This window comes from Camelus ferus, chromosome 4 (assembly GCF_009834535.1).
Source record: "Camelus ferus isolate YT-003-E chromosome 4, BCGSAC_Cfer_1.0, whole genome shotgun sequence".
NCBI classification, from domain to species: Eukaryota; Metazoa; Chordata; class Mammalia; order Artiodactyla; family Camelidae; genus Camelus; species Camelus ferus.
Window position 1 is genome coordinate 58,074,489 of NC_045699.1, and position 27,773 is coordinate 58,102,261.

At 45.8% G+C, this 27,773-nt stretch overlaps 1 protein-coding gene and 1 long non-coding RNA gene across 2 annotated transcripts in view; one reads left to right on the plus strand and one right to left on the minus strand.

Moving 5' to 3' along the window:
- Nucleotides 1-27,773, plus strand: part of LOC116663239 — a 133,412-nt gene that overhangs the window by 58,349 nt on the left and 47,290 nt on the right. The gene's annotated exons all lie outside the window — the stretch shown is intronic.
- TNC (tenascin C) overlaps nt 23,693-27,773 on the minus strand; it is a 91,048-nt gene continuing 86,967 nt past the window's right edge. The window contains 2 exon segments of the mRNA XM_032478278.1: nt 23,693-24,399; nt 26,988-27,151. Coding sequence (XP_032334169.1) covers nt 24,289-24,399; nt 26,988-27,151 — 275 coding nt within the window. The 3' untranslated portion in view covers nt 23,693-24,288.

Consider the following 27,773-nt stretch of genomic DNA (forward strand, 5'->3'; position numbering starts at 1 on the left):
GGCTCGGGGAGGATGGAGAACTGCTCTAGCCATTCTCCACCTTAACATCCCTCCATGAACTGGACTCTGCAATGTCCACTGTGGTGCACGCGGGTGCACGCGGAGCCGTCGTCCTACAGACCCATGCTTCCCTTCATCTGCACGGAGCCGTCCCTCACACCCACCTGTCTCTACTCTGCTTCACTCATCCGAGGTTCTGGTCCTGCCACATCTTGGTGTACCAGTTATGCGCCGTGCTGATGCCTCTGCCATCCATTCTCTCCACCTGAAATGCCTCCCCTATCCACCTGTGCAAATCATATTCTTCACTTAAGACCCATGTCGAGTGTGGAGGCATGGCATCTGATTTGCCCCTCTCTCCAGACCTCAGCTCCTTCTTCTCTAAATCTCCACAGCACCTCTGTCTTCTTAGGGTCTTAAGGAAGCAGCCTGGGGTGGGGAGGAGATAGGAAACCAAGGCTTTAGAGACAGACACACTCTGTGAAATCCCTTTTCAGCCTCTCCCTAGCTTTATGAATAATTTTGGCAAGTTACTTAGCCTTTCAGAGTCTCTTAGTATCTGTAAGAAGGAGATAATAGTGACACCATTGGCTGTTATCATTTCTGTCTAGTCTGCTAGGGTACTCATGGCCCCGTAGTAACTTCCTGGCCTCCTGCTATCTGAGTCCCCCAGTGGCTGGTGGGCAGCACCCTAGACATGAATATCTGCCCCATATAGGATGGAAATTCTACCTCAGCAGCCTTGCCACTGGTTTATACTGGTAGGTCAGATAAAGGGCATTTCAGACTGTGTGGAGAAGTGGAGGATGTATGCACGTACAGAAGGAAAATAACCTCATTCTAGTTTTGGAATTGCCTCTTACTCGTCGTGTGATTCCATCAAGTCTCTGCCCATCTCTGTCTCAATTTCCGTCTGTAAAATGTGATAGTGGGACTCAGTCCCTAAGCAGCGTCCACCTGGATCAGCTCTTAGGGTCTGTAACTCTGTCTCAGGGGAGTCAGCTTGGCTTTGGATGCTCCCCGGTGTTGGGGGGTGTGAATTATTAGTGGTGGATCATCCTGCACTAGAGGAGTCCAGGATGTGTGTGTGTGAGGGTGTGTGTGTGTGTATAGGAGTCGGGGGTTTGGGACCAATCCAGGGGACTGCTAGGAGGATGTGTGACATCAGCCTAGAAAAAGCTGCTGGGAACTCAGCACCACTTGGAATTCTTGAAGACACCCCAGATGGTCTTTATGGACGACCCTAAAGTCAAGCAGTTGGCATTCACTGAGCACCGGCTGTGAGCCCATGTGACGCTGGTAGGAGCTTTACGCTTCCAGCTGTGTTTTCACATGGACGGTGGAGTTCCTCGCACACTCTGCCTTGGGGTGTAGCACCAGCGGTGGTCCAAAGAGCCTCTTTTGTTTTATTTTTAGTTTATTAGTTTTATTTTCTTCCCTGCACCCTCAGTCCCCTCTCCTGCTCTCCCCCGGCTCCGTCATAGAGATATGTGTATATTTTTTAAATGTGTAGTGTTTACAGTGAATGTGTAAGCTTTTGATTTACCTGTATGATGCCATCTTATATGTCTTACTCAGTTTCTTCTTCATTCACTCAATATTTTACTTTAAGACTCTGTCCACTTCAGTGGATGTGCTTGTAGTTGACATTTCCAACTGCTACGTAGCCTCTCGGTGTGGACCGCTTATACTTCCTGTTCTGCTAGGGATGATAAGTGTATTGCCTCCAAGTCCCAGAAGCAGTGATGCAGGTCTTGTCTGCTAGGGTACTCACTGCTTTTTTCCTAGTGCTTTTTTTTTAAATTTTATAACTTAAAAATATTTTTATTTAAAAAATCAGGAATTAGAAGATGTTTGGTAACCTTTGACTCTCTAGTGCTTTGTAAAGGCAGACACTTGGTGCTCATAGAGAGCACTTTAGGTGCTGCATAGCGTAACTGTTAGCAACATGGAGTTACAGACTGTATTGCATCACAAATGTCCTGTCGGTTTGGTGCTAGTAAGACATTGCTAGCCCTCTTTGTTCACCAAATTTACCATTTTAAATAGGTCAGGAGCAGGCTTCAGGCTAACATTTGCAGGCAGCACACTCTAGCTGAAATTTAATTACATTGGAAATCCAATTAAAATGTAATTTAATAAAATCTATTTATTTAAATGTTTCCTTCTATTTTTAATAAGCAACCTGATTTTCTACTTAAAGAAGTCACATTGCATATATAATATAATCTAAATGTTGCTGGTTATACAAACATCATTATTATATATTCCATTAAGAAAGAAAAATAATTGTACTGATTAACTATCATACACCACTGAGTATAAGAAGCATGCTGCTTTCAGGATGTTAAAATATGAACAAACATGCATCTATTTCTGTTTCCTTTACCAAATAAAGTTATTTAAGTAAAGAGGAGGGTTGATTTAATGGAAGAAAAACAGTAAATAAATGACAATTCTGGTGAGTTTGGTAGAAATGAAGGTGCTAGTACAGGAGTGACTGGAGTTTGGGAAACACGGAAGTATCTCATGTGGGTGGTCCTCAGACCATGCGCTGTAAGAGAGGGTGGTTCTTCCTGCTTGGCAGGCAGAGAGGAGAAGTGGTCTTCCCCAGGCCACAAGGCTAAGAGTAAATTTATATTCAGGCAGGTATGTCCCAAGTCCCTGCTTTCAAGCCCTCAGAGTCCATTAGACTTGTGACCTAATTCCAGCTTGGCTTCTCTCCTGCCTGTCCTTTCTGAGAGGCCTTGACGAGTGCCCAGAACATGGCCTATTTCCTTCCAATCATGAGCCCTTCAGAGCACCTGAATGCTTTCATGTTAGCAACCGCTAACACTCCCACCTGAGTATGAATTGCTGTGGTCTGGTACCTTTCTCACCATGGCTACGTTATCAACAGAGAAGGCAAATGATGATGAGTGGACATTTCTGGTACTTAGGCATCCACTAAGGGATGCATATTGAGGACAGAGACTATTCTAGTGATAGTGGTGATAGCAGTAGTAGCAGTAATGCTTTGTTAGTTATAAGTGTTATTTTCATTTTTATTTTTATTTGATCCTGGCCACCATCATGAGTAGACGTTATCTCCATTTTACAGGTGGAAAAATTTACAATGTTAATTTGTCCAAAATCACACAATTAATAATTGGTAAAACTGTAAGTAGATCTGTGAAGGCACTGCTTTTCTGTCTTTTTTTGTATATATATATTTTATTGAAGTATAGTCAGTTTACAATGTTGTATCAATTTCTGGTGTACAGCATAATGCTTCAGTCATACATGAACATACATATATTTGTTTTCATATTCCTTTTCACCGTAAGTTACTACAGTATACTGAATATAGTTACCTGTACTATACAGTATAAACCTGTTGTTTATCTATTTTATATATATGTGTGTGTGTGTGTGTGTATATATATATATATATATGTATATATATATATATATATATATATATATATATATACATATATATATATATATATATTAGTGTCTGCAAATCTCGAACTCTCAATTTATCCCTTCCCATCCCCTTTCCCCCCTGGTAACTATAAGTTTGTTTTCTATGTCTATGAGTCTATTTCTGTTTTATAAATAAGTTCATTTGTCTTTTTTTTTTTTTAGATTCCACATATAAGTGATATATGTTATTTTTCTTTCTCTTTCTGGCTTACTTCACTTAGAATGACAATCTCTATGTCCATCCATGTTGCTGCAAATGGAATTATTTTATTCTTTTTTATGGCTGAGTAGTATTCCATTGTATAAATATACCACAGCTTCTTTATCCAGTCATCTGTTGATGGACATTTAGGTTGTTTGCCTGCCTTTCTCTTTTTTTAATTAAACTTTTATTTTGAGATAATTGTAGATTCACTACTGTTAGAAATAATACAGAGAGATCTAAGAGATCTGGGTGTATTACTGGATTGATGATCACTTTCCCCCATTGGGGACATCTTGTGAAATTGTCTCACCATATCACAACAGGGTGCTGACACTGATGGAATCAAGATGCAGAGCATTTCCATGGATCTGTCCCCTGGTGCTGCCCTTTTGCAGTCACATCCACCTCCGTTTCCTACACCCCATCCCATTCCTGACTCCTGCCAACCACTCATTTGTTCTCCATTTACATACTTTTGTTACTGCAAAGATGTTACCTATATGTCATTACACAGTATGTAACATTTTGAAATTGTTGTTTTCATTCAGCTTAATTCTCTGGGGGTTCATGCGCGTCATTCAGTGTGTCAATAGTTTGTTCCTCCTACTTCTGAGAAGTGTTCCATGGTTTGTCCATTCACCTGTTGAAGGTCATCTTGGTTGTTTCCAGTTCTTAGCTATTACAAATAAGGCTTCTGTGAACAACCTTGCTCAGGTTTTTGTGTGAACATAAGTCTTCATTTCTCTGGAATAAATGCCTGAGAATGTGATTACTGGATTGTCGGGCAGTTGCGTGTTTGTTTTACGAGAAACTGCCAGACTGTTTTCTGGAGTGGCTGTACTCTTACATCTCTCACCAGCAGTGTATGAATGACCCCATTTATCTGCATCCTCATTAACATTTGGTTTTGATTAATTTTTATTTTGGCTAATGTAACAGATGTGCAGTTATATGTCACTGTAGTTTTGATTTACTTTTCCCTTATGGCTAATGGTGTTGAATGTCTTTTACGTGCTTGGCTGCCATCTGTATATCCTCCTTGTTGAAACTTTGCTGCTTTTTTTCCCCCAAGTACCCTTCCATTTTCCCCAAATATTCTTTCTTCTAAAAAATTAAAATTTGTATTGAGGTAATTGTAGATTCATATGCAATTGTTAGAAATAATACAGAAATCAATAATAATGAAATGAAGAACTCTGAAAGGGGGCAAAAGATTTGAATAGACATTTCTTTAAAGAAAATACACAAATGGCCAATAAGCACATGAAAAGATGGGCGACCTCATTAACCATCAGAGAAATACAAATTAAAACCACAATGAGATATCATTCCACACCCAGTAGGATGTTACAATTAAAAAAGAGAGAAAATGACAAGTGTTTGTGAGAAAATGGAGGAATTGGAACCTTCACACACTGCTAGTGGGAATGTAACATGGTGTAACTTTTTGGAAAACAGTCTGGCAGTTTGTAAAAAGGTTAAATGTAGAGTTAGAATATGATTTAGCAATTCCATTCCTAGGTGTACACTTAAGAGAATTGAAAACATATGTCCACACAAAAACTTGTACATGAATATTCATAGTAACATTATCCATAATAGCCAAAAAGTGGAAACAATCCAAATGCCCATCAAATGATGAATAGGTAATAAAATGTGGTATATCCATACAATGGGGTAGTGTTCATCAATAAAAAGAAATGACATATTGATACATGCTGCAATAAATGCTAAGTGAAAGAAGCCAGTCACAAAGGACCACCTATTGTATGATTTCAGTTATGTTATATGATTTCAGTTATATGAAATATCCAAATCTATAGAGACAGAAAGTAGATTAGCAGTTTCCTAGGGCTCGGGATATAGAGGGATTGGGGGAGTAATAGGTAAAAGATGCAGAGTTTCTTTTTTTGGATAATTAAAATATTCTAAAGCTGTGGTAATGAATGCACAGCTCTGAATATACTAAAAGCTATTGCATCATACACTTCACGTGAGTGAATGGTATGTTACATGAATCGTATCTCAATAAACTTTTTTTTTTTAAATAATACCAAGAGATTCTGCATACCCTTTACCCAGTTTCCCTCAATGGTAATATTTTACAAAAGTATAGTATAATAGAATATTGATACCAGGATGTTGAGATTGATACAATCCACTGTGTTATTTAGATTTCCCCAAATTTACTTGTACTCATTTTTCTGTCTCTGTCTCTGTCTCTCTCTTTCTCATTCTCTCCATCTCTGTGCACGTGTGCATTTAGTTCTATACATTTTATCACAAATGTAGATTTCTGTATCCATCATCACAGTTAAGACACCAAACAGAATATTGCCTCTTTTAAAGCTCTGTTCACCCTAGAGTCTGTCTGAGGAGGAGCTCCAAAGACTTTTAGTTTGTCCTCACTATTATTAACCAGATGAGAGCAGCTGCCCCCCTTGCCTCCAAGCACGCTTCTCCTTGCTGTCAAAGGGCAGAAGTCACAGAGGAGCATGAATTCCCACCCACACCTGGAGGGACGGGAGGTTGGGATTGCTGGCACCATTCATCTAGATTCTAGAATCACCCACACTTTTGAAAGAGTAGGAAATTTATCTTACCAAAAGGAGGAACATGATTTCTGGAAGGGGGATACGCCCCCGTGTCTCCGCTCCCGCTTTCTCCTCCCACCAATTTCGGAAGCGATCTCTCTAACTCCCAGGCCTGGTGGGTGACTTGTCAGCGCTTTCGGAGATCAGGTATCTGCTGGGTTGCCAGCAGCTAATGCTCTCAGGGAGAGGACTGGCAATGATTCATCTCTACTAATCCCTGTGTTTTCATCAACCTTGCTTCTGTGTAAGGGGACAGCCCCGGTCGCTCTTCCACATCATCATCACTTTGGTTTCTCTCAAATGTTTGCTCAGAAAAAGCCCAAGTTTGGCCCCAGTTCATTCTGGGCTTCCAGGGGAATTTCCCATCCTTCTTGAACTCCATGGGCGAAGTTGCTAGAACGTTTACTCCTTACCTGGCAAGGCAGAAGATGAAGCTGACTCTGGCACAGATTTTTCTGGGGGATCAAAGACAAACTTAGTTAGATCCCTTCATTTGGGACAAAAGATATGGGAAAAGTAGTCATTATCACTCTCTGTTTCTCAGCTATGATCCCACTGCCCCTAAATCACTGGTCCTACCACAGCTGACCACGTGCTAGTCTCAACTCTGCCCTCCACCTGGATCTTATAAACCAGCCATGACTTGGCCATCTAGCACTTCCCTGGTGTACGTCTATCCTTTACAACTCTAACTGTGGACCCTGAATGCTGACTTCATCATCTGGACCCTGCCTCTGCAAAACCTCAAACTCCAGCACTCATGATCCCAGTTAAACTTTGCATTGTGACTGGTGCTTGGTGGAGTCTCCAAAAATGAGTACTACTACTAAAGATAATAATAATATCTTGATTAGTTGAGCAACTTTGTGAGACTAATAGAAGCTCAGAGATGTGAAAAGACCTGTTCAATATCACATAGTGTAATGGCGATGAAAATTTGTAATAGCAAATTTAAACGTCTCCCCTTTAACTATGGTTTCCTTGTAGTCTCCTACCTCCTTCAAGTTCATTATCTCAGATGACAGGTACTTGTCTTCCCCTAATAAGGCCTTGAAAACAGGGCCTTTTAGAGGGAAAAAGGGCAGGTGAGCAGGCTGGAGACCCAAGGAAGAGTTGATGTTGCAGCCTGAGTCTGAAGGCAGTCTGTTAGAGAACTCCCTCTTCCTTGAGGCCTTCAAATTATTAGATGAGGCCCACATACGTTATGGATGGCAATCTACTTTACTGTAGTCTACTGATTTAAATGTTAATCTCACTTAAAAAATATCTCCACGGCAAAATCTGGACATGCTTGATCAAATATCTGGGTACCATGGCTTAGCCAAATTGACACATAAAATTAACCATCACACCAGCGTAGGCTCTTATGGAAAGAAGACAAAGAGGGAAGAAGGAGAGGGGAGCCAGACTTCAGAAATATCTAGAGGTGGCAAGGCTGAGTGAGCCAGGGAGCAGCCCAGACTTTGTCCAAAGCAGAGAGAGAGAGAGAAACACAGCAAACCTCAGGCTTCACTTGTTGCAGACTTCAGTTGCAAGCACTAGCAGGTCAGCCTGCAATTAAGTGGATCAAAGGTGTTATTTCTGACACCGACCTCCAACTGGCTTTGTGCCTCAGGGCTCCAGTGTTGCCCTTCCATCCTAAGCGTGCATAAACCACATCCAGGCATCGTCTTGAAGAGGCATTGGGGGTGGCAGGTGACCTTCATTTTAGAAATTGGACCTTATTCTCTTAGAGAAACTGAGAAGTTCTTAGAGGGTTTACTTAAATTACTGGCTCAAACTAAATATGTATTATATAAAATCTGAAGTCCACATTTTATGTACATGAGGAATTGAATTCACTAGAGAAAGCAATACATTTCAGGGTTGATGTGTGATTACATTTGTGGCCTTATTATATTAGTAAGTGGTGAATCCAGGGGTGAAAACTGGGTCTTCATTTCTTCAAAGTTTCATGCTGACTCCCAGACAGCGTCACCATGATTCACCGACAGTCTCCATGAGCCTCCTCCACCACTGACTAACTCCTGCCAGCCTTAGTTCTGCCCTCTGGCCGTGGCCTTCTGACTTCTACTCCAAGGTCAAGTTAGGCTAATGGAGGGAAGGACACTTTCATCATCCTATGTACAATGCATTGCTTTGCTTTAATTACTTTCACTTTGAGAAATTAAAAAAGTACAGACAGGTATAAAGAGTGGTATCAGACGCATTACCACCGTCCAAATTAACAAATGCTAAGGGTTTGTCATATTGTTTTTAGTTTTTCAGACATGAGTAAAACATCGCAGATGAAATCACTGTCCCCTTTGACCATTATCCCTAGACCCATTTTCTTCCTACCTTCCCCAGAAGCAGACTGGTTCATGAGTTTGCTGTATGTTCTAGTCCATTAAAAAATACCTTTATATATACGAACATACACATCCATGAAAAATACAAAGTATTTTGTGTGTGTTTTAAAATCTAATCAGATGGTACACAACTGTATGTATGTGTGTGTGTGTATATATATATATATATATATATATATATATATATAAATTTGATAACTGCACTTTTCATTCAATCTTAATGAGACTACATATTAATGATTCTAGTTACCTGTCTGCTACATTTTATTTACTCTCCTGTTGATGGGCATTATTTTTTTTTTCCTAATTTAAAAAGTTATAGCCGGATTTCAGTGGATATCTCTGTCTGGTTGTCCTCTTTTATCTGTGCTTTTCCTTTCTGTGGTTTTGCCTTCTGCAGCTTCAGACACCTGTGTTCATTGATGGGTCCAAAAAAATATTAAATGGAGAATTCTAGAAATAAACAATTGATAAGTTTTAAATTACAGGCCATTCTGCTGGAAGCTTGCGCCGTCCTGCTTCATTTCCCCTTTGTCCAGTGTATCCTACCCATTAGTCACTTAGCAGCCATCCTGGTTATCAGATCGACTTTTGTGGTGTCTCCATGCTTGTGTTCAAGTCACCCTTATTTTACTTAATAATGGCCCCACAATGAGAGCAGTGATGCTGGAGAAACATGGTATATATAGAGTTTGGTACTACCCGCGGTGTCAGGCATCCACTGGGGGTCTTGGAGTGGATCCCCCCACATAAGGGAGGACTGCTGTACGTGTTCGCTTGGACACACATGTTTGTGTCTCTGTGGTGTGCTTCTGCAAGTGGAATGCTGGCTTTCTTGTACGTGTAGGAGGTAGTTCTCACCCTAGGGGATCAGTAACCTGTGTGTGTCTGTCTTTCCACCTCGTCGCTGAATTCCTTGAGGTTGGGGGCTGTGCTTTATTCATCTCTGTATTGCCAGCGCCTGACACATAACATGGAGATAAATGAATAGATACACGAATGAATGAAATGCTCCATCCCTCCCCCTGCTTTCCCAAACCAGCTCCCTTCCTCACCCTAGCATGACGAGAGTACAGGGAAGTCCCTGCCACAGCTCACAAGGTGTTTTACTCCGATTATCTCATGTAATTACCACAACTTTCTGAGATACACCATTGTACAAGTGACAAAGCAGAGGCTTAGAAATGTGAAGTGAATTCCTGCCGTCACAGTCAGTTGGAGTAAAGGAGAGATCTGAACCCAGGTCTGTCCAGATCCAGAGCCTGCAGCCTGTCCATCCTCCCGCTGCTTCTCCAACAGTGGAATCTGCTGATGTGGGACCGATCTGGTCTTTGCCTTCATAAACAGGACATCAGCTTCTACAGCTCTCTCCACTTCAATGAGGTTTTTTTTCCCTGAGAGTCTGGGGAAATCACCTTCATTAATTATCCCACAGCTTTGACTAATTAACCTACATCCTTCTCTCTCAAGCCTTGAGTATACATATTAGGATCTTAAAATGTTAGCGGGATGCTTTTGTATCAGTGAGGCTAACCCCATAATTCCCATAATAATGGGAAAGCTTGACCAAGGAGCCGAGGAAATGTGCTCAGAGTGACACAGCGAATGAGAAGCCAAGCTCAAGACAGTACTGGGTCTCCTGTGAGTGGGTCTGGTGCCTTTTGATCTGGCCTTTGGGTTATCTGATGGGGCAGGCTCCTCTCTGACAGGGAGGAGAGCTGCGAGGTATATGGCTTTTGCTGTCTAACTGATTTCAGGGGCAATGAAGAAGGGCATGGGGGCAAGAACTGGAGGCAGGAACCAATATCACAGAAGCCAGACAACATGCATTCAGTGAAGTCCAGCTTGGTAAGGACCAGATGGAAGGATAAGTGATGCTGAGTCCGCTGGACTGAAGTCAGAGGAGAGAGCCGTCTTGACTGCATGGGACCATATTGGCCAGGGCTGGCTAACTGTGGCAGCAAACAACCCCTTAGGCTCTGTGTCAGAACGCTATACACGTTTATAGTTGCTCACACAGCCAGTGCTCCTGGTGGGTTTGATGTCTGCTCTATGGGGTTGTTTGGGGAGTCAGAGTCCTCAAGAGTCCATCTGCAGACTCTGCCCTCTTCAGTCCACAGCCTGCAAAGTCAGGGTCCAAGGTGAATAGGGAGACTGGTGAGTCGAGGCCAGTCAGGGGTAGAGATTGGGCTAGAGAGGGCATTCCTGGCTCCATGGCCCGCGGCTATTTCTGCCACACTGTCCTGTCTCTCAGCATCCCTGCTCCTGTTTGCTCCTCTTGTAAGCGGGAATCACACAGCCTACTCTGCCCATCCTCAACATTGTGATTTCAAGCCCTGAATGTGTTTTATAAATGGGCATGTGTGCCCTGCAGATATAAGCTTGGCTGTGGTTTCTTTTCTAAGCGGCAAAGAACTAAGTATCCCACTCACCCTGGCCTAGAGTTTTTTTCATTCAGGCCCTGAAAGTAGATGACAAGTGTGAGGCACGCTCCTCTTGGATGGAAAGACAGCCACAGCGTGACCGCTTTGGACCCGGTCACTGCCGCTGTGAGTCTGAGGCACAGGGAGCATCTCTCCCCAGGCGGCGCGGTGAACCCCTGCTGTGTGGGCGCTTTGCCTCTGGGCATCAGTGCCTGCCTCTCCCAGCGCCTCCCACCTGCAGCCATCAAGCTCACAGCAGCAGGGTCAGTGGTTGACCTTGAGCCTGGGCAGCAGCGCCACGGGACCCTGGCGGGGTAGTTGCTTGGCCAGAGCATGGGATTTGGAATCCAGTAAGTGGATTCAGGTCTTGGTTCTAGTGCTGAGTGGGCTCCCTTTCCTCGTCTGTTCAGTGGGGAGAATGCCTCACACGGCTGTTCTGAGAGCTAAGTGAGCTCATTATGAAAACTGCTGAGCAGACTGAGCATAGGCAGCAGTCAGGAAAGCTGCGGTTGTCTTTGTGCCATGTCCAACGTGCTAGAGATACGAGTTCTGGGCACTAGTATATGAGTTGAGTCAGAACTTTACCTTGTGGCTTCCCTGATGGCCCCATTTCGATAAGCAGACTTTTGCCTCAGTGTCCCCTCCCTGCCTGTCCCAATTCCTTCCCCGAATCTTAGAGGGCTTAGCAGAGGATCCAGTCAGGCCGGACCTCCAGCCACCTGAGGGCCTGTTGGCTGGATTCCCAGGCTGGGCTCCACCATCTTGACCCCCAGGCAGTGCAGTCTAAAACCTAAAGCTTTTCTGTGGCCCGTTCATGGTCTGGCTCATATTGACCTCAAGGACCTGATCTCATATAGCCCTCCTGATTTTCACTGTAACCGTTATGAGCTTCCACCTCAGCTCATCAGGCCGAAAGCAGAGCCTGAGGCAAGAGCTTGCAGATGATCCCAGGGTGCAGGAGTGAGGGTGTGGGCACGGTGAGACCGGGAGAAGGGAAGGACCATATGTGCTCTGGTATTCAGTTCTTGCTGTGGGTGGCTGTGGCTCCGCTCCATCCCTCAGGGGCTCCTGTGAGAAGGCATGGTAAACGAGCCTCGGAATTGTCCTGTTGCAGGAGAGGAGCCTGAACATTCATCCAGGGCTCCTGTCCCTCACTGGTTGAGGGGTCCCAGGGAGGTCCCACCTCCCACTTTGAAAATGTTCCTGGGTTAGATCTGAGTGGGCTTTCCAGGCTCTGAAGAAAGCCCTGAGGCAGAGAGGTGGAGAGGCTTAGAGGCATGTGCTTGAAGGACCGCTTGTCTGCTGCAGCTGCACTGATGGCAGAGATGATGCTGGATACAGGAAGTGTCTGCCAGAGCCATTTCATTCAGCAAGGTGCTTCCCAGTTGGGCCCTTTCGCACTGGCTGTGCTCTGGGTCCCACTGAGGGTCTAGGTTTAAATGTTACCTTCTCAAAAGGGGCTTTCCTGTCATCCTAACTGAAGGAGCCTGCCTGTGGTTGCTCCATCCCATGGTATTTTTCTTTCCATGATCCTTCTCTGACAGCCTGGCCAGTGTAACTTAAAATTTACCAGCTTGTTCATGTGTCTGAGTGACGGGATAAGTTCAAATAAGACTTGCAGCAGGCTTGGGTAGGGGTCGTTATAGAAAAATAGGGGTCAAACGTCCCTGGTCCAGGGAGTGGATGTCAAAGGAGTGCTAAAGCTTTGGCTGATGATCAGGTTTGGGTAGAAGATGTCAGAGTCAGGCACAGCAGGCAAGGGAAGGACCAGGCAGTAGGAAGTGGGGCTCAGGAGGAGACCAGAGGTCCAGTGTTATTTCTGCAGACAATGTCGGGCCGGCAGGAAGCTCTTTTGGGAATGGACAAAATGCGCTTCCTGGTCCTGCTTTGCCATTTAAAGAGCACTTTCCTGTATTTGAGTTTCTTTCCCTCAGTGTGGCCATACTGATGATGTCATTCAAGGTTGGGAAAAGTGACGACTTGTATACACATGTCAGTGAAGTTACATTTCTATCCTGTAGATTATCTCAAAACCCTGAAGACATAGGGATTCTAAGACCTGTAGAGAGTGTCTTTTTGAATCTTGGTCCACAGGAGAAGCAGCTTGCAGTGGTCCCTAGAATTCTGGAGACTCTGGGATGTGGAACAGCAGGGCACTGCCTCCCCTTGACCCTAGATTCCTGAGCCGCAGATGAGAGCAGCTGCTTCTCCACAGACCCGCTCAGCAGGACCAGCTCGCCTGAACACGGTGTGAGTCACAGACTGTGGTCAGGAGCTGGGGCTGGAAGTGTTCTTTTCACAATGACCTCACGATCCCTGTCTCAGTTCACCACACTGGGGAGAGCCTGCAGAACGGCAAGTCTGCCGTGTCAGCCGAGAAGACGTCAGGGTCCATGCCCTCACGCCGTGTGGATCTTTTTCCCTTCTGACCCAGTTACAACAGTCTCTTGGTTTTCATTGTTTCTACAGCCAGGGTCTGCAGTTCCTGAGAGTGAAACCTGAATGGTAGAGGGAAAATACACTCCTTATCGTTAAAATCAGTGTCCTAACCGTGTGGGCTGGCTCCATCACCAGCATTTGCAGTGTATTGATTATACAGTTGACTCTTGAACAACAGGAATTTGAACTGTGCGGGCCTATGTATATGTAGAAGTTTTTCAAACGTGAACTCTAGTACAGCCGGGTCCGTGGTTGACTGAATCTGCAGACGTGGAGCCTCAGACATGGAGGGCTGGCTGTAAAGTTATACCTGGATTTTTGACTGGGGGGAGGTTGGTGCCCCGACCTCTGCATTGTTCAAGGGTCACAGTCATCTTCATGGTTCCCAGATGATGAGGTTTTAGGTTAAAGTGTTCCATTTTGATCCTAACTGTGTTAAATAAAGCACCTCCTCAGAAGTGTAATTTTGAAGTTACCTAACCTTTCTATGCCTCAGTTTCCTTCTCTGTATAATGGGCATACCGGTATTACTTACCTCCCAGGATTTTTGTGATGATTACATGAGTTTCTACATGGGAAGCACTTACAACAGTGCTTGGCATCCATCCAGAGCTATTTTAAGTGTTCGATATTATTATTTTTTAGCATCATCACTCATTTAAAGATGGTTACATCTGAGGGAAAGAAATCAGGTATTGCTTTCAAACTAGGGGGCCCACACTGGGAATCTGTGTATGTTTCATATTTTAATGATCTTCTATCTTACTTTTCTACAGAAATTTTTAAAGTGGTTTATGGATTAAACAGAAGCAAAATTTAATCATTAGGATGGAAAAGAGAACAGGGACCAGTGGAAAGATCTGGAAGGAATAGATTATGCCCCAGACCTGAGCTGTGATGGCAGTGAATTTGTCTTTACTTTCCTTGCAGTTAAGGTAGTGAGGGAACATGCGGGGTGGCATATGTTTCATTCCTGATCACAGCATCCAATGTGGGTCCATTTGCAGAAGTAAACTCATTGGGGTCAGGGAGTGGGGACCAGACACAATAGAAATTTATTATATGGTTCCTTTAAGAATAAATGATTCTCTGAGTAGAGTTTACTGTGTTTATATATCCTGTTTTAATAATGGAAAAACCATAAAATGTGTGAATCTTATGTGAATCCCCTGGAAGACCTGGGGACTCTGCTTTGTGGAGCTGAAATACCAAGTTAGAAATCAGAGTGTAAACGGAAGACACATACGAATGTTAGCTGCCTCTCACAGTTAGAAGAGAGGCACTTAAATTTTAGATTGCCTTCCCTCCCTCTGCCCCAAACTCTTCTGTGGAGCAGCTACCTGAACCCAAGACACCTGAACTCACCTGTCTGCTTTCTCCTAAATTAACCTAGAGCATTCATATCAGTTCCACCTACAGATCAGCCAAGGCAAATGTTTACCGGGTGAACAAATGTTACTACGTGAAATACGGTTCTAGGGACTAGGAGGATGATACCATTTACTGGGCGCAAATCTGTGTCTCTAGGACACTCTCTAGGGCACTTTATACACATTATTGCATTTATTGCAATCATTTGGTGTAGCTATTATTATTTCTGATTTAAGATGAAAGCACTTGTGGCTCAGAGAAGTTGTGTAACTTAATGAAGGTCACACAGCTAATTCTGTAGCAGAGCCAGAGCTTGAAACCAATTGATTCTTTCATTGATTTAGGATATGTCTATCTTCCTTACCAGATGCTGCTGATACAGAGTTTGTTAAGAGATGATTCCTGTCCCCACCACACCTACTTTCTGGTTGGGGAGGCAGTTTTCTACCTCCTTCCCTAGTGGTCTTGTTATGATCGATCTTAAGCCTTAGTATTGTATGCTGTACATGAAGCCATTTAAATTCCATTTGAATGCTCTCAGTTATTTAGGTTGAGTGCAGAAGAAAGGATGAAGTGGTGTCTGAGATAGGGAGCTGAATGATAATATGATCTCTTTTTTTACACTTAAGATCTTCTTTATGGAGACTGTGACTTTGAGCAAGCCTCCTGTAACTTCCCAAGAGAAGTTTAGACAGTGAAATTTGGCCTTGAGCAATCTCTTGTAGCCAATATCCTGGCCCAGGAGGCAGTGAGAGTCTCTGGCAGTAGGTCATGGTTGGGGTTGCAGATTTCTTTTTCTGTAAGGAGCTTGCTTCGCAGAAATGAATGAAACTAGATTTTTTTAGGAGGTTCATGATGTTGCCATCTTGCAAATATGGGTCCTCCTCAGGGTGTTCCCTGGAGGAGGGGTTCTGTCTGTGCAGAGAGACAATCAACACTCTCTTTTTATTACCTCTCGTGTAAAGGGCCACCTTCTTCTTAAGAGTAATATCTGTGTTTCATGCTGTCTCAGCTGTTTCATGATAGCCCTTCCTTTTGTTGTATTTGGGGCTCCGGCTGGACACTGGAAATCTGGAGTAGAAACATTTTAGACACCTTGGATGAAACAAGTAACTGAACCAGAGGTGCAGAGTAAGTCCATTTGGGCCTGGAAGGGACACTACACCACTATTTAGTGTCTGAACTACCACGAAGCCCCAGGATCCCTCCAGTATCAGGTGCTCACTGCTTCTGTGGCTGCCTATTCTCTGGATGGCTTTGCTCGTTAGAATTTCTCTTCTTATTTGAGTGCCAGTTGTCCCCATGTAGACTTCACCATTGGACCCTAGTTCTTCCCTCTGCCTCCCAACAGATAAATCTGTTCTCTCCTTTCCATGACAGACCTTCAGAGATTTTGAGACAGAGATTACATCCCTGCTTATTATTCCATTTCCCTCTCTCTAAAGAGGTGGGGTTTCTAGTCGTCTCACTATCTTGATTGTCTAAGTATGTACCATTCTAAGAATGACAAATATGTTAAAACATCTATAAGATATACTGAAGCATCTATTAATTGAGGGCAACCCTCTTTTCAGATAAGCCTGGGTGTGACCTCACAGTCCTTCCCAATAATTTCCAGGCAACTATTATAAATGTATTTCTTAAAAAAGAAATCTTAATTGTATAGCTGCTGTGTTCACGCGCTACGCTCTGTGAATGGGCACACAGAACAGCCCATGCCCTCGTGGAGTTTGTAGCCTGCTCTGACGCTAACCCCGTGTTGCACTGAGTTGGAAGCTCTTTGCTGCCTTGAACTGGGCTTTTGGGTGGAGATAGACGCCTTTTCAGACCTGACTCTGGTGCTGCCTGAAGGGTATCCAGGTGGAATGTGGTCTTCTGTCTCCACTGAGCTGGGTCTCCTGTGCTCCTCTCTCTCAAATTCCTTTCACACTCCTGGGGTCTGCTCCACTCTCTCCTCTGCTAATTGCTTAGAAGGCCTTGATTGCGGGGAAAACACACACACACACACACACACTCTCTCTCTCTCTCTCTCTCTCTCTCTCTCTCTCTCTCTCTCTCTCTCTCTCTCTCTCTCTCTCTCTCTCTCTCTCTCTCTCCAGGCCTCATTTTGCACTGGACTAGTGGCAGTTCTGGAGAAGCTTTTGAACCCATAACTAGGTAAATCCAGTTTAGTGATGTTTCTGCCATAACTGGAAATTTGTCTCCCTTCTCTTTCTATTATTTTAGTAACCTTTTAAAGTTAATGCTTGTAAATAAAAGGCTTGAGAGATCAGATGCATTTTCCACTTCCCATCAATCTTTGAGAAGTGATGGTCCACTGTGTGCCGAGGCGGTGGGGCCTCTGTCCAGAATTGGGGGGATGCGCTCCAAGAGACAATGTGTGTGGAAGGTCTCCAGAGGAGTGATTTTATTTGGGCATATATTATGCTCTGTCTTTGAAATGACTGATATCTATGGTGTTGTTTTTTTTTTTTCTTTCCCCTTTAAATGTCCTATTGGATTTCTCCCTCCCTGGCTATGAGACAGTGTTAGCCCATAGCTTGTTCCTCCCTGGGAGAGGCTGTTGTCTGGGGCTCTTGATAGAGCAGCACCTTTCCTGTTGCTTTAAATCCTACCATTAGGTTCTGATCGGTCAAGATAATGATATGGCTGGACAGGAACTGAATCTGAGTCCATACTGACTACGTGGCCACTTTGGGAAAATCACTTTGTTTCTGAGTTTGCTTCTGTTTAAAATAATGAGCTGGGAACAAAGTCAACATTCAGTGAATTGACTAGGAAAATAAGGTGAGGCCAGTAGGGACCGTTCACCTCTCCTCCAGGTCTGGTCACATGCTCAGTCAACATGGAGTGATTGAAAAACGACAGAGCAGGCTCCATTCTAGGTGCTGGAGACGCAGCAGAGGGGAGACGCACATAAAGCCCCCCTCCTCACAAAGCTTGATTTCTCGAAAACATGGACACACTTAAGTAAACTGGTAGTGTGTCCAGTGGCAATATGTCCATGGAGAAAAGTAAAGAGTACTGGGGATGGGGGGCCGTGTGTGCATGTGTGATTGTGCACGTGAGTGTTTACGCAGTAGGTGAGGGAAAGCCTCCTTGAGGAGGTGACATTGAGAGGCCGCCTGCAGGAAGTGAGCGAGTGAGCCCTGCATGGAGTGGGGAAGGGGGAGCAGTGGGGGAGAGAGCATTCCAGGCCAAGGGTCTGCAGTGGGAGGGTGCTTGCTGGGCTTGAATAACAGTCGGGAGGCCACTGTGCCTAGAGCATCATGAGAGAGAGGTCGAAGAAGGGAAGCATCAGGGCTTCCAAGGCCACTGTCACATCGGGCTTTGCTCTAAGCCTGAGGCAAGCTTTGGAAGGAGGGCTTTGAGCAGCAGAATGAGATGACAGGACTTGGTGTTTCAGGAGATCACTCTGTACCTCTTTGGGGTATAGACTGGCTCGGGGAGGCAAGCCCTGCAGACAGAGGGCCCTTGACTTCATTTTCAGAGCTACCCACACTCCTCAGGATTATGTGGAGGGACTGTCGTCTAAAGCAGGCTTTAGAGGTTACGGGAAAGTATAACAGCAGCAACTAAAGGCAACGGGAACGCGTCCCCGTTTCTGGACCCACCTCCCTCTGCAGTGGAGTGATGCAGTGAGGAAGGAGGTCAGGAGTCTTGTCGCTGAGGGGCCAGGGGCAAGCCAAAGGAACAAGCACTGGCAGTAGGAAACGTGTGAACTCGGCCTTCGCAGGTGGCAGTAGGGGTTTAGTACACAAAGGAAAATTAGTGATGGGACATCAGTACAAGACCAGAGAAGGGGGAGGTCCTTGCCAGCTCTCTGCAGAATCTGAGTGGGGACTGGACATGTCCCCACGCGCCTGTCCTCCCCAGCCCCCCCCGCAGTGTACAAGAGGTGCTGAGCAAGAGGGTTTGTGGTTGTTGACGGGAGGTTTTGTGTAGCAAAGGGGAAGTCAAAAACAGAAGAGGCTCCTGCCACCCCCTGCCGTCTCGGGCTAGGTGTGAGCCACTCCTGGAAAGAGGGGTTTGAGTGCCATGAAATTGTTTCCTGAAAGTGTCTGTGAGCCCGGGGAGCCCTTGGCAGCACCGCATCAACGCAGCCTTACTGTGCTCTCCTAAAGCCGGGGGAGGCTGCCATCTACTGGTTGACTTCAGTATTTCACCCACATGCTCCGCTTTGGACAAAAGTCTTTGCAACGTTAGAGAGACCTGTGTTGGCATTTTCTCCAGGCCAGGCGCTGCCTGTTTTCTCTTTTAACTCATACCAAATTTTCATGAGCGTCAGTCCTCTTCATTCCCACTTTTAGGGATGCTTAGAAAAATTAAGTGACTAGACTGAGATCATTTAGTAATTGGAAAATTTGGAATTCAAGTTCAGCTCTGACTACACACACAATTACTTTAAAGCAGTTGTTATGATCACATTGGCTTTGCAGACTATAAGTGTTCAGAGGGAACTGGCAAATGGCAGGTGTTCGTGTGTGCTGAGTGGAGGAATGAATAAAGGAACAGAAGTGCAGGTGGGTGCTCCTCAAGGCTCTGCCGTCCAAGGGGTCAGCAAACCTAGGCTTTAGTACTGACTCTAACACTTCAAGCCTAGTGAACTTGGGGAAATCATCTCACTGCTCTGAAACACAGCTTCTTTACCTGTAACTGCAAATGTACTGGCTTAATGTGGGAGCTACTTATTTTGACTGTGTGTGTCTTCCTTCCATAACACATTGAAATCTATTTTCCAGTCTTGATAGGATTGGAGTGATTCTCAAGAGGACAGCTTTTCCCTGCTTCCTTTCCAAGCTCTAAATTCCTTTGCAGGGCTCTCTGGGGATGGAGGAGGATGCGGGAGTGAGCCCTCTGCTGGCAACTCATATCGAACACCAGCCCAAATCCTGGCAAGATGCACCCAGGCGAGGCTGAGGACGGGGTGGAGGGGCAGATGCCTTTCTGCTGCAGAAGTGAGCTTCCCCAAGGGCGATGCTGGCTATGTCACTGCTGGCGTAAGTGCCTTCAGCACTCTCAGCTGCGCTCAGAGGATACAAAGCCTTTGAGGCAAGGCCTGCACCAGCTTCACCCTTGGCATCCAGCCTCAGCTCCCCCCCCCCACCTCTCCCACATCATCAGAGTTCTCATTCTAGTGAGAGTAACCCCAGGGGAGCCTCCCCGAGTCTCTCACCCACCCCACCCAAATTCTGAAGCGCAGCACCCTATGGCTGTAGGACCCTGCAGTCCTCCCAGTTCCTGGAGCTAATGGGCCATGAGCCCAGCTCCCCACATCCCTAGTTAGGCTGGCTTACTTGAAATGACAGGGAAAATTCCCTGTAGGGATTGAGGGTAGCTCAGGAACAGGGGTGTAGACATAGAGCAACTCCCTGGGACCCCATGTCCTGTGGGTTTTACCTTCTAAACATCTCTCAGAGCCATATACTCTACCTCCAGGACCATACTTCTGCAAGCTCCGTCGCCTTTCACCCAGACTCCTGCAGGGACCTCTTTACAGCTCTCTCCTGTCTGTATCTTCTGGCTCAAATACAGACCGCAACAGAAAGATGGTTTAAAAAAAACAGACATGACTATAATACTCCTCTGCTTAAAATTCCTTATTAGCTTCCTACTGTGTTTAGGAAAAAGATCAAAATCCTTATTCTGGACCAAAAGAAGCTACAGAACCAGGTTGCTGTTACCACTGTAGCTTCCGTTGCTCCTGGCTTTCTTCCTGAGCAGCCTGGCAGCTCAGGGCTTATAGAAATGCTCTGCTCTCTGCCTCTCCTACATCCCTCACTGGTTAGCACCTACTTACTGTTTAAATCACGTTTCCCCTGCCCTTCCTTAGAGAAGCCTTCCTGGTCAGGTCCCTGTTAGATGTTCTCCTAGTGTCTTGTATCTGCTTCCAAAGAATGCCCTAGTTTGCAATTATACATTCGCTTGTGTGATATGAATGTGTGACTCACATTGGCATCCTCTCCCTGGCATGGAGGCTGCGTGAGGGCAGAGCCCACGGTTATTTTGTTCACTCAGTGCTGGGCACATAGGGCTTACCCAGTACTGATTTATAAGTGAAAAGGGAAGTGAGAACCCCGGGAGAAGAGAACCAGTCAGCACAGCCCACAAGGAGCGCCCCCTGGATACCCTGGAGTTGGTGAGGTGGGAAGGAGGATGGCTTGGGTGGGGCAAGCCGGTAAGAGGAGAAGGTGGGAGGGATTGTAGTCCCAAAGGATGGGGCTGTGTGGACAGATACTGTGATGGTGGTTGTGGGGAAGCGGGCCTCAGAGGCTCTTCGGTTTGCATCCCTTGCTGAAGGTTGAAACTCTCTCTGCAGGTATCCAGTGGGCAGAGCTCAAGTTATGTGCCTGTGCTCCGGCCACCATGGGGAGGAGGAAAGAATGTTCTCCCCAGTGGCTTTCATGGTGGGAGGCAGGGTCCTCACCCACTGGGAGAGTCTCCAAAACTAGAAAGGAGTTTGGATGCTGGGAAGCCATTAAATGACGAATGTCCACTACACGGGGAGAGAGGTGCTAGTAGGGGTAAGGCAGGCAGGCAGCTGTAACAGCGGTACCGAGGGCCCGGGTATCCCCCAGAGTGGGCGTGCCTGTTAGGGTCTCTGAGGGGAGTTTAAGTAGAGGGACTGTTTCCAGCGATGCGGGCAGGCCGGAAGAGGACCACGAGGGCTAGCTTGGTTCCTCAGGTCTAGTACCAGCTGATGTGCAGAGGCCTCCCCTAGGCCTGGAGGGGCAGGTGGGAGGAGCAGTTACCTGGAACCTGGAGAGAGTTGTGTGGAGACAGCCAGTTGACAGGCGCTGTGACTCTTATGAGGAAACCTCACTCAACGTGATGGCCAGCCTGCCATGGTGCTATAGGGATGGAGCTGGGAAACAAGTACCCTGACTGACTCCACCACCCCATCTGCACCCGTCTCCTCCATTCAGTGTCCACGTGCTGCCCATTTAGATACCAACTGGAAGCCAGAGGGCATCAGAGCCCACTGGTCGAATTCACACAGGGTAGCCATAAAGATACAGAGCGGGGAGAAGGGGGAGAGCCCGCGGGGGAGGGGTAAAGGGGAAACCAGACACCCTGGAAACTAATTTACAGTGGAGAGCTATGGAGTGTGTCATGGGGTTGGAAGTGGACTTGGACTTTGAGGTGGCGTAGAGTTTTGGGAGGCCTTTCAAGATGGAGGAGTGTGCTTGAACAAAGCCACAGAGCCAGCCATTGAAAGGTGTATGTGAGAAATACTGAACTCACACTTCTGACCAGAACTTGGGTAGTGTAGGCAATCGGAAACCTGCCGTGGAGGTTTTGAATGCCATGGCCTCGGGCCTTTTGCCTATCAGGTCCCCACGTGGAGGCATCTACAGTCTTCCAAACGCCATGATTTTAAGGATTCTTGTTTGATGTGGTTTCTTCACCAAGGGAATTTGATTCTTGTGTGGCTTCCAGGGGATGCCTCAGCAGCTTATTATATCTGTCTTCCTCTGGAGGGGGTAGGTTGGGGTTCAGGAAATCCTGAGTCAGCAGCCAGGAGAGGGTTAAGCCTCCCATGTAAGGCTTGGTTGTTACAGGGAGCCCGTTTGTTTGGGTTTACACAGCAAGGCGAGTGTTGCTATGGCTGGATTGCAAGCAACAAGTCTTATGATCTGGAACAGCAAATTGTGTATATAACATGACAGCATTTATTAAAGCAAGATAAACTCTGCGGCACAGAATCTGGCTGGAGCCATAGATTCCTCTGATCCTCGCTTCGGAGCCATCACATTCCATTTGAGTGAGGCCGATCAGCCCAGACATTTTCATTAAATAAGTCGATTTGTTGAAAATCCCTAAGAGAATGAACTGAGAATTGCTCCCGCTCCATCCTTGTTTTAAAAGAGAAATGTATATATAATGTGTGATTCTGACTCACAGTCACTGAGTGTAAACAGATCTGCTTTTCTGGGTGGTGAGTTCCCTCCATCACTACATGTGTTCAGGCCTGAGTGGGCAACACAGGGGGCATCGAGTAAAGTAGAAGGAGATGTTCCTAATATTCTTTTTAATTCCAAGACTTCAGGATTGTAGAGCCTGATGAAAGATCTAGGTAACTTCCCCACACCCCTCATTCTGCAATCTGTACTCTGTCACCATGACACAGTATCCTCAAGGAAGGAGAGATTTTCATCAGGAGCTTGGGGAAGAGCAAGGACACTGGGGCCAGAAGGCCTGAGTTTGAGCCCTGGTTCTGTTATTAATTGGGTAAGTAGCCACGGGCAAGTCAGTGCACTCCTGTGAACCCCAGTCCACTATCTATAAAGTGGTAGTAGTGATGGCCAACTCACGAGCACTTAGTATCTGCCAGGCACCATGCGGGGGCGCCTCATGGGGATGCTGTCATTTATTTTCCACAGAAATGCTAGGGAATTAAGAAGTGTGAGTGTCTTCACTTTACTGATGAGGAAACAGAGGCACGGAGAGGTCAGGGAGCTAAGGAATGGAGGAGCCAAGATTTGAACTCAGGCAGTCTGCCTCTGGAGGTTTTAACCCTTGTTGGATAACAGTTGTCACCTCATCCATATCATAGAATTTTTAGGAGATTGCATTAGGAAGTGGGCATAAAAACAGCTTTTAAACCATAAACTGTTAGCCCTGGAAATGTTGAGCAGAAAGCTGAATCTTAAGTTATAAGCTTTCCCCAAACTTGTTCATCTTTGTTCAGAGATGGTTTTTTCCTCTCCCAGCCTGTAGTCTCCCTTTTCCCACTTGACCAGCATCCCCCCGATCTCTCCCTTCCAACATTCCTTCCTTTGTTCAAATACACTGGTTTTGATGGAATTTAGGCTCAACAATTAAAGGAGAACCAGCAGACAAATTTAAAAGTACTTGTGCTTTTATTAAAAAAAAAAAATCAGGTACTGTCCAGATGTGTTTTGGAAAGGAAGATCTCTTTAAAAATTCTTAGTTTACAACATCATCATTATTATTATATTAATAATATTAATCATATCCTTAAAATTGAAATAGTATTGCCTTTCTGAAATGTAAAAAAAGGGACGGATTCAAGACGCACATTGAATCATTGCTAACAAAAATAATGATAATTAATTATACAGCTTTGTGTACAATACAGCTGGTTCTAAAACAAACTACCACTGTACAGCCTACCCGCTCCCATTCCCAGAGCCACCCAAGAGAAGGAAAGTCATTGTGATGCTGTCACTGGAAGATTTTTGCTGAATCAGAATAGAAGCCTGTTGGACACTGTGGTCTTTGGTGTGAAGGAAGTATCGCAGAGTGGGTGAGGCCGGTGCTGCTGCCACTGGCCCCGACGATCCATGGTCACCTTGAACTCCTGCCAAATGCCCAGGTGTGGCTTGATGGTCGGACTGGTTGCATCGATGCTTTGGTAAAACTATTTTCTTTCTCTGGGCCCTACTCCTCTGTCACCCAGTTGTCCCTGGAATTTATGCCCGTTTGCGCCTGCCTTCAAGATTTCGGAAGTTGCTGGGTCTCACCTTCATTTCAGCAAATTGGATTGAATATTCGTGGCCCTTCCAGTGGAACCAGTTAACACCCTGTGAAAAAGAGGAGATCTCTAAATTGGTTTCCATTACGCGAGGTGGTCGCTGACCGTGACTCTTCAGTTGATGGGACAAAACGAGTTCTGTTTCAGCTTGACCATTTGGTATTTCACAGGAGTCTCTTGCCTGTCTGTCTGCTGATCTGTGTAGTGAAAACTTTCAAAGGGGCTGACTGAATTGGACTTGTTTTTTTTTAACTTCAGGCAGAAGTAACCTGAGTTTGCATTGAGCTTTGATCTGAAGCAAATCAGGTCATGATTGGAGGTTACAGAGTTGAGTAGCTATATGCAGGGGGGTCTATAACTCTCAGGATTCCTACGGAGTGTATTAATTGGGGTTTGTATGGAATGGCAGGAGGAACATAGTTGGACACGAGTTTTGCAACCTGATGTATAAGGTTAAATCTTAGTACTCTTACTTTATGGGTAGATGGTCATGAATAAGTTATCAAAACATTTGAGCCCTCAGGTTCACTATTATTTTCTTAAGGTCTAATAATGCTAAACTTGAAAGGATACTGTGAAGACTAAATGAATCTGTAAAGGAGCTATCACAGCGCTGGACACATCGTAGGTGTTCAGTAAATATTACTTCCCCAGTCTCAAGTAGGGAGAAATGTCCTTGGAATTTTGGCCAAAATTTTCCTCAAGAAAAGACTATTTAAAAAAAAAAAAAAGAAGAGACAAGACTATTTATTTCTGGGCTTCCTAGTTCCATGTTTGGGTTTTTAGCAAAGTCTATGATGTTAGAACCTGTCCACTGAATCCCTCAGCCCCCTTGTCCTACTAGGGGTGGGGGTCAGCTTCAGAGGGTCCTCCTCTGAGGCCTCCACCCCGTGTGCTGAGCCCCCTTCTCTTTAAGCTTTGTGGGGCTGTGAGGGAATGTGTCCGTGGAGAAGTTAATGGCTGGTGCAATGAGGGGAAAAGTAGACGTTCTATTTAATTCTAATTTTTTTGGCATTGACTGATACTGGGCAGTCTCTGGATTTGAGAACAGCTGACTTACCTCATAGGCAAGTGTGTTTGTAATTACTCAGGCTGATCCTTGTGCTGCCCTCCTCTGTCCCTGTTCTTCCCTCTGCTAGAGGTTCAGAGCTGGAAGCAAGCCCTCCTTGTACCGAGGTGGAAATGGAAGCCAGAGAGGGAAAGCAACCTCACAGAGGCCGCACAGTGGCTGGAGCAGAGACAGAGCTGGGACCATACTCCTGTTATTGTTCTGTGGCCTCTTGTGTCATCTCCCTTTTCCAAAATTGGATGGAAAGATGGAAAAGAGGTTTCCTTTTGGCTTGTAACTTTTTTTTTTTTGGAAGGACTTTGTGTTACACCGGTGTTAGGGAGACAAGGAGAGAAAGGCAGTACAGTAATGCTCAGAGCGGAAGTGTTACGACGGAGAAGACGCAGGATGATGTGCAGAGGTGCCCTTCAGGTCTTGCCTCCTCTGTAAAACAGGCATGAAAAGCCGTGTCCTGGGCCCCTGGCAGGGCAAAGGTGGCATGCACATGGCCTAGAGAAGGCGAGCGCGCTTTGAAAAGTGTCAGAAACTATGTCAAGGTAAGGTCTACATTTAAGGTCACAGTGACCACTTGCTGGCAGTTAACTCACCGTAAACACAGGTTTGGAAATCACTGGTAACAGAGAGAAGCCGGTCGGAAACAGAAACAAAACAACCCAACAGCAGCAGAAAGAAAAACCCAACAACAATAAAGTCTAAGTGGGCAGGATGATGAGCCGCCACACCCCCCTGAGACCACCCGTCAGGATCCCTGGGGCTGCTGGCCACGGCTTGGGCCTTTGCCTTTGCATAAAGCCCCTGGGATCCCGGGTTACAGACTGAGTCAGACTCCCTGAGGCCCAGGGGTCAGGCTGGGTGGCTCTGTGTGAATACCCGTCCCTCCTTCCTGGGCTGGGGACGACCTCTGACTAAGTAGCCCACTTGACTTCATCCACTTTGAGGGCACCTGCTGGTGTAGGCAGGGCTCAGTGTAAGGTGATGGTTGAATTTGGTTTTGCTCACCTATTTCTGAAGAGGGTGGACAAAACCTGTTTCTATGATTGCAGAAATTGTGTCACAGCCTCCAGTGTGGTGCAGGGAAATGCAGGGGGAGGGGGCTGGAAGGGGGAGGCTTGACTCTGCCTCCAGCTTCACTCTGTGACCTCAGGGAAGTCATGTTTCTCTGGGCCTCAATCGTATGATTCATAAAAGGAGGGGACTTGGAATCTGTGGTCTTTGTCCTGAGATGTTTCTGGGATCCTGGAGGTGCCCCCAGGCCAGGGTGAGGAGGCAGCGCCCTGGTGGGGAGCATGACCCCCAGTTCACCCAGACAGCCTCTTCCTTCATGTTTCCTTTTGGGGTTCAGACAAAGATTTAATCTGAGGAAATCTTTCTGTGTTTGAAATTCCCTCGACCAGTGGTTCTCCTTGGGACCTTCCTGGTTAACATATGCTACATATGCTATTTCTGTGACTTTACCTGACCTGCAATGCCAGGGGGCTCTCTCCTCACTTTGAACAAACATGTTGTCTTAAACCTGAGGTCCCTGCCTCCTCGTCTCAGCCCTGCTCAGGGCCTCATGGTCTGCTCACCTGACTGTGGTTATTGTCCCCATATCTCCCCATCAGGTTGACACGGTGGCAGTTCTTGTACCAGAAAGCCCCCTTGTAGGACAGCGCACAGTTGGTGATAGCTGAGTCTGTGTCCTTGTCGAAGGTGGAGAAGGGTCTGCCGTTGTGGTAGGCCATGGAGTCACCTGGGAGAGAGAGGGTTGGACTGAGAACCAGCTGGAGCTTCCTTGTGGGCCGTGAAGGCAGTGCCAGGGTGACAACTGAACGGCCCTGGGGTGGGCCGGCCTTGAACATTGGGCTCAGACTTAGGATGAAACACGGGCCTGGATGGGACGTGTCACCCCAGACTCATTTCTGATAGAAGCAGCATAAGGTGGTAGAAAAAGGGTCCAACTTCAAGTCTTATCTCTCACTCCCTGTGACCTCACGCAAGTCAAGCTCCTGCCGAACCTCAGTTTTCCCATCTATAAAATGGAACTAGCACATTGATTTGGTCCACCTCGGAGGGCTGTTGAAACAATGACGATGAAGGTATATGCTAAACAGATAGTATGGTATGCTAACGGTCACGACTGTTGTTATCTTTATGATTGTTTTTGCATTTTCTTTCCACAAAGGAGCTCAGAGAGTAAGGTGGGAAATCTGTATTTAATAATGGTGTGCTTTCCCCCTAGTACAAGTATTTAGAGCTATGCTTATAATTAAACCTTTCAGGCATTAGATGTCACCAAATATCCTGTGTATCATACAATGATTTTTCAAAGTGTTTATGGGACCAGTTTTCCCTTATTCTTAGACAAGAAGCCT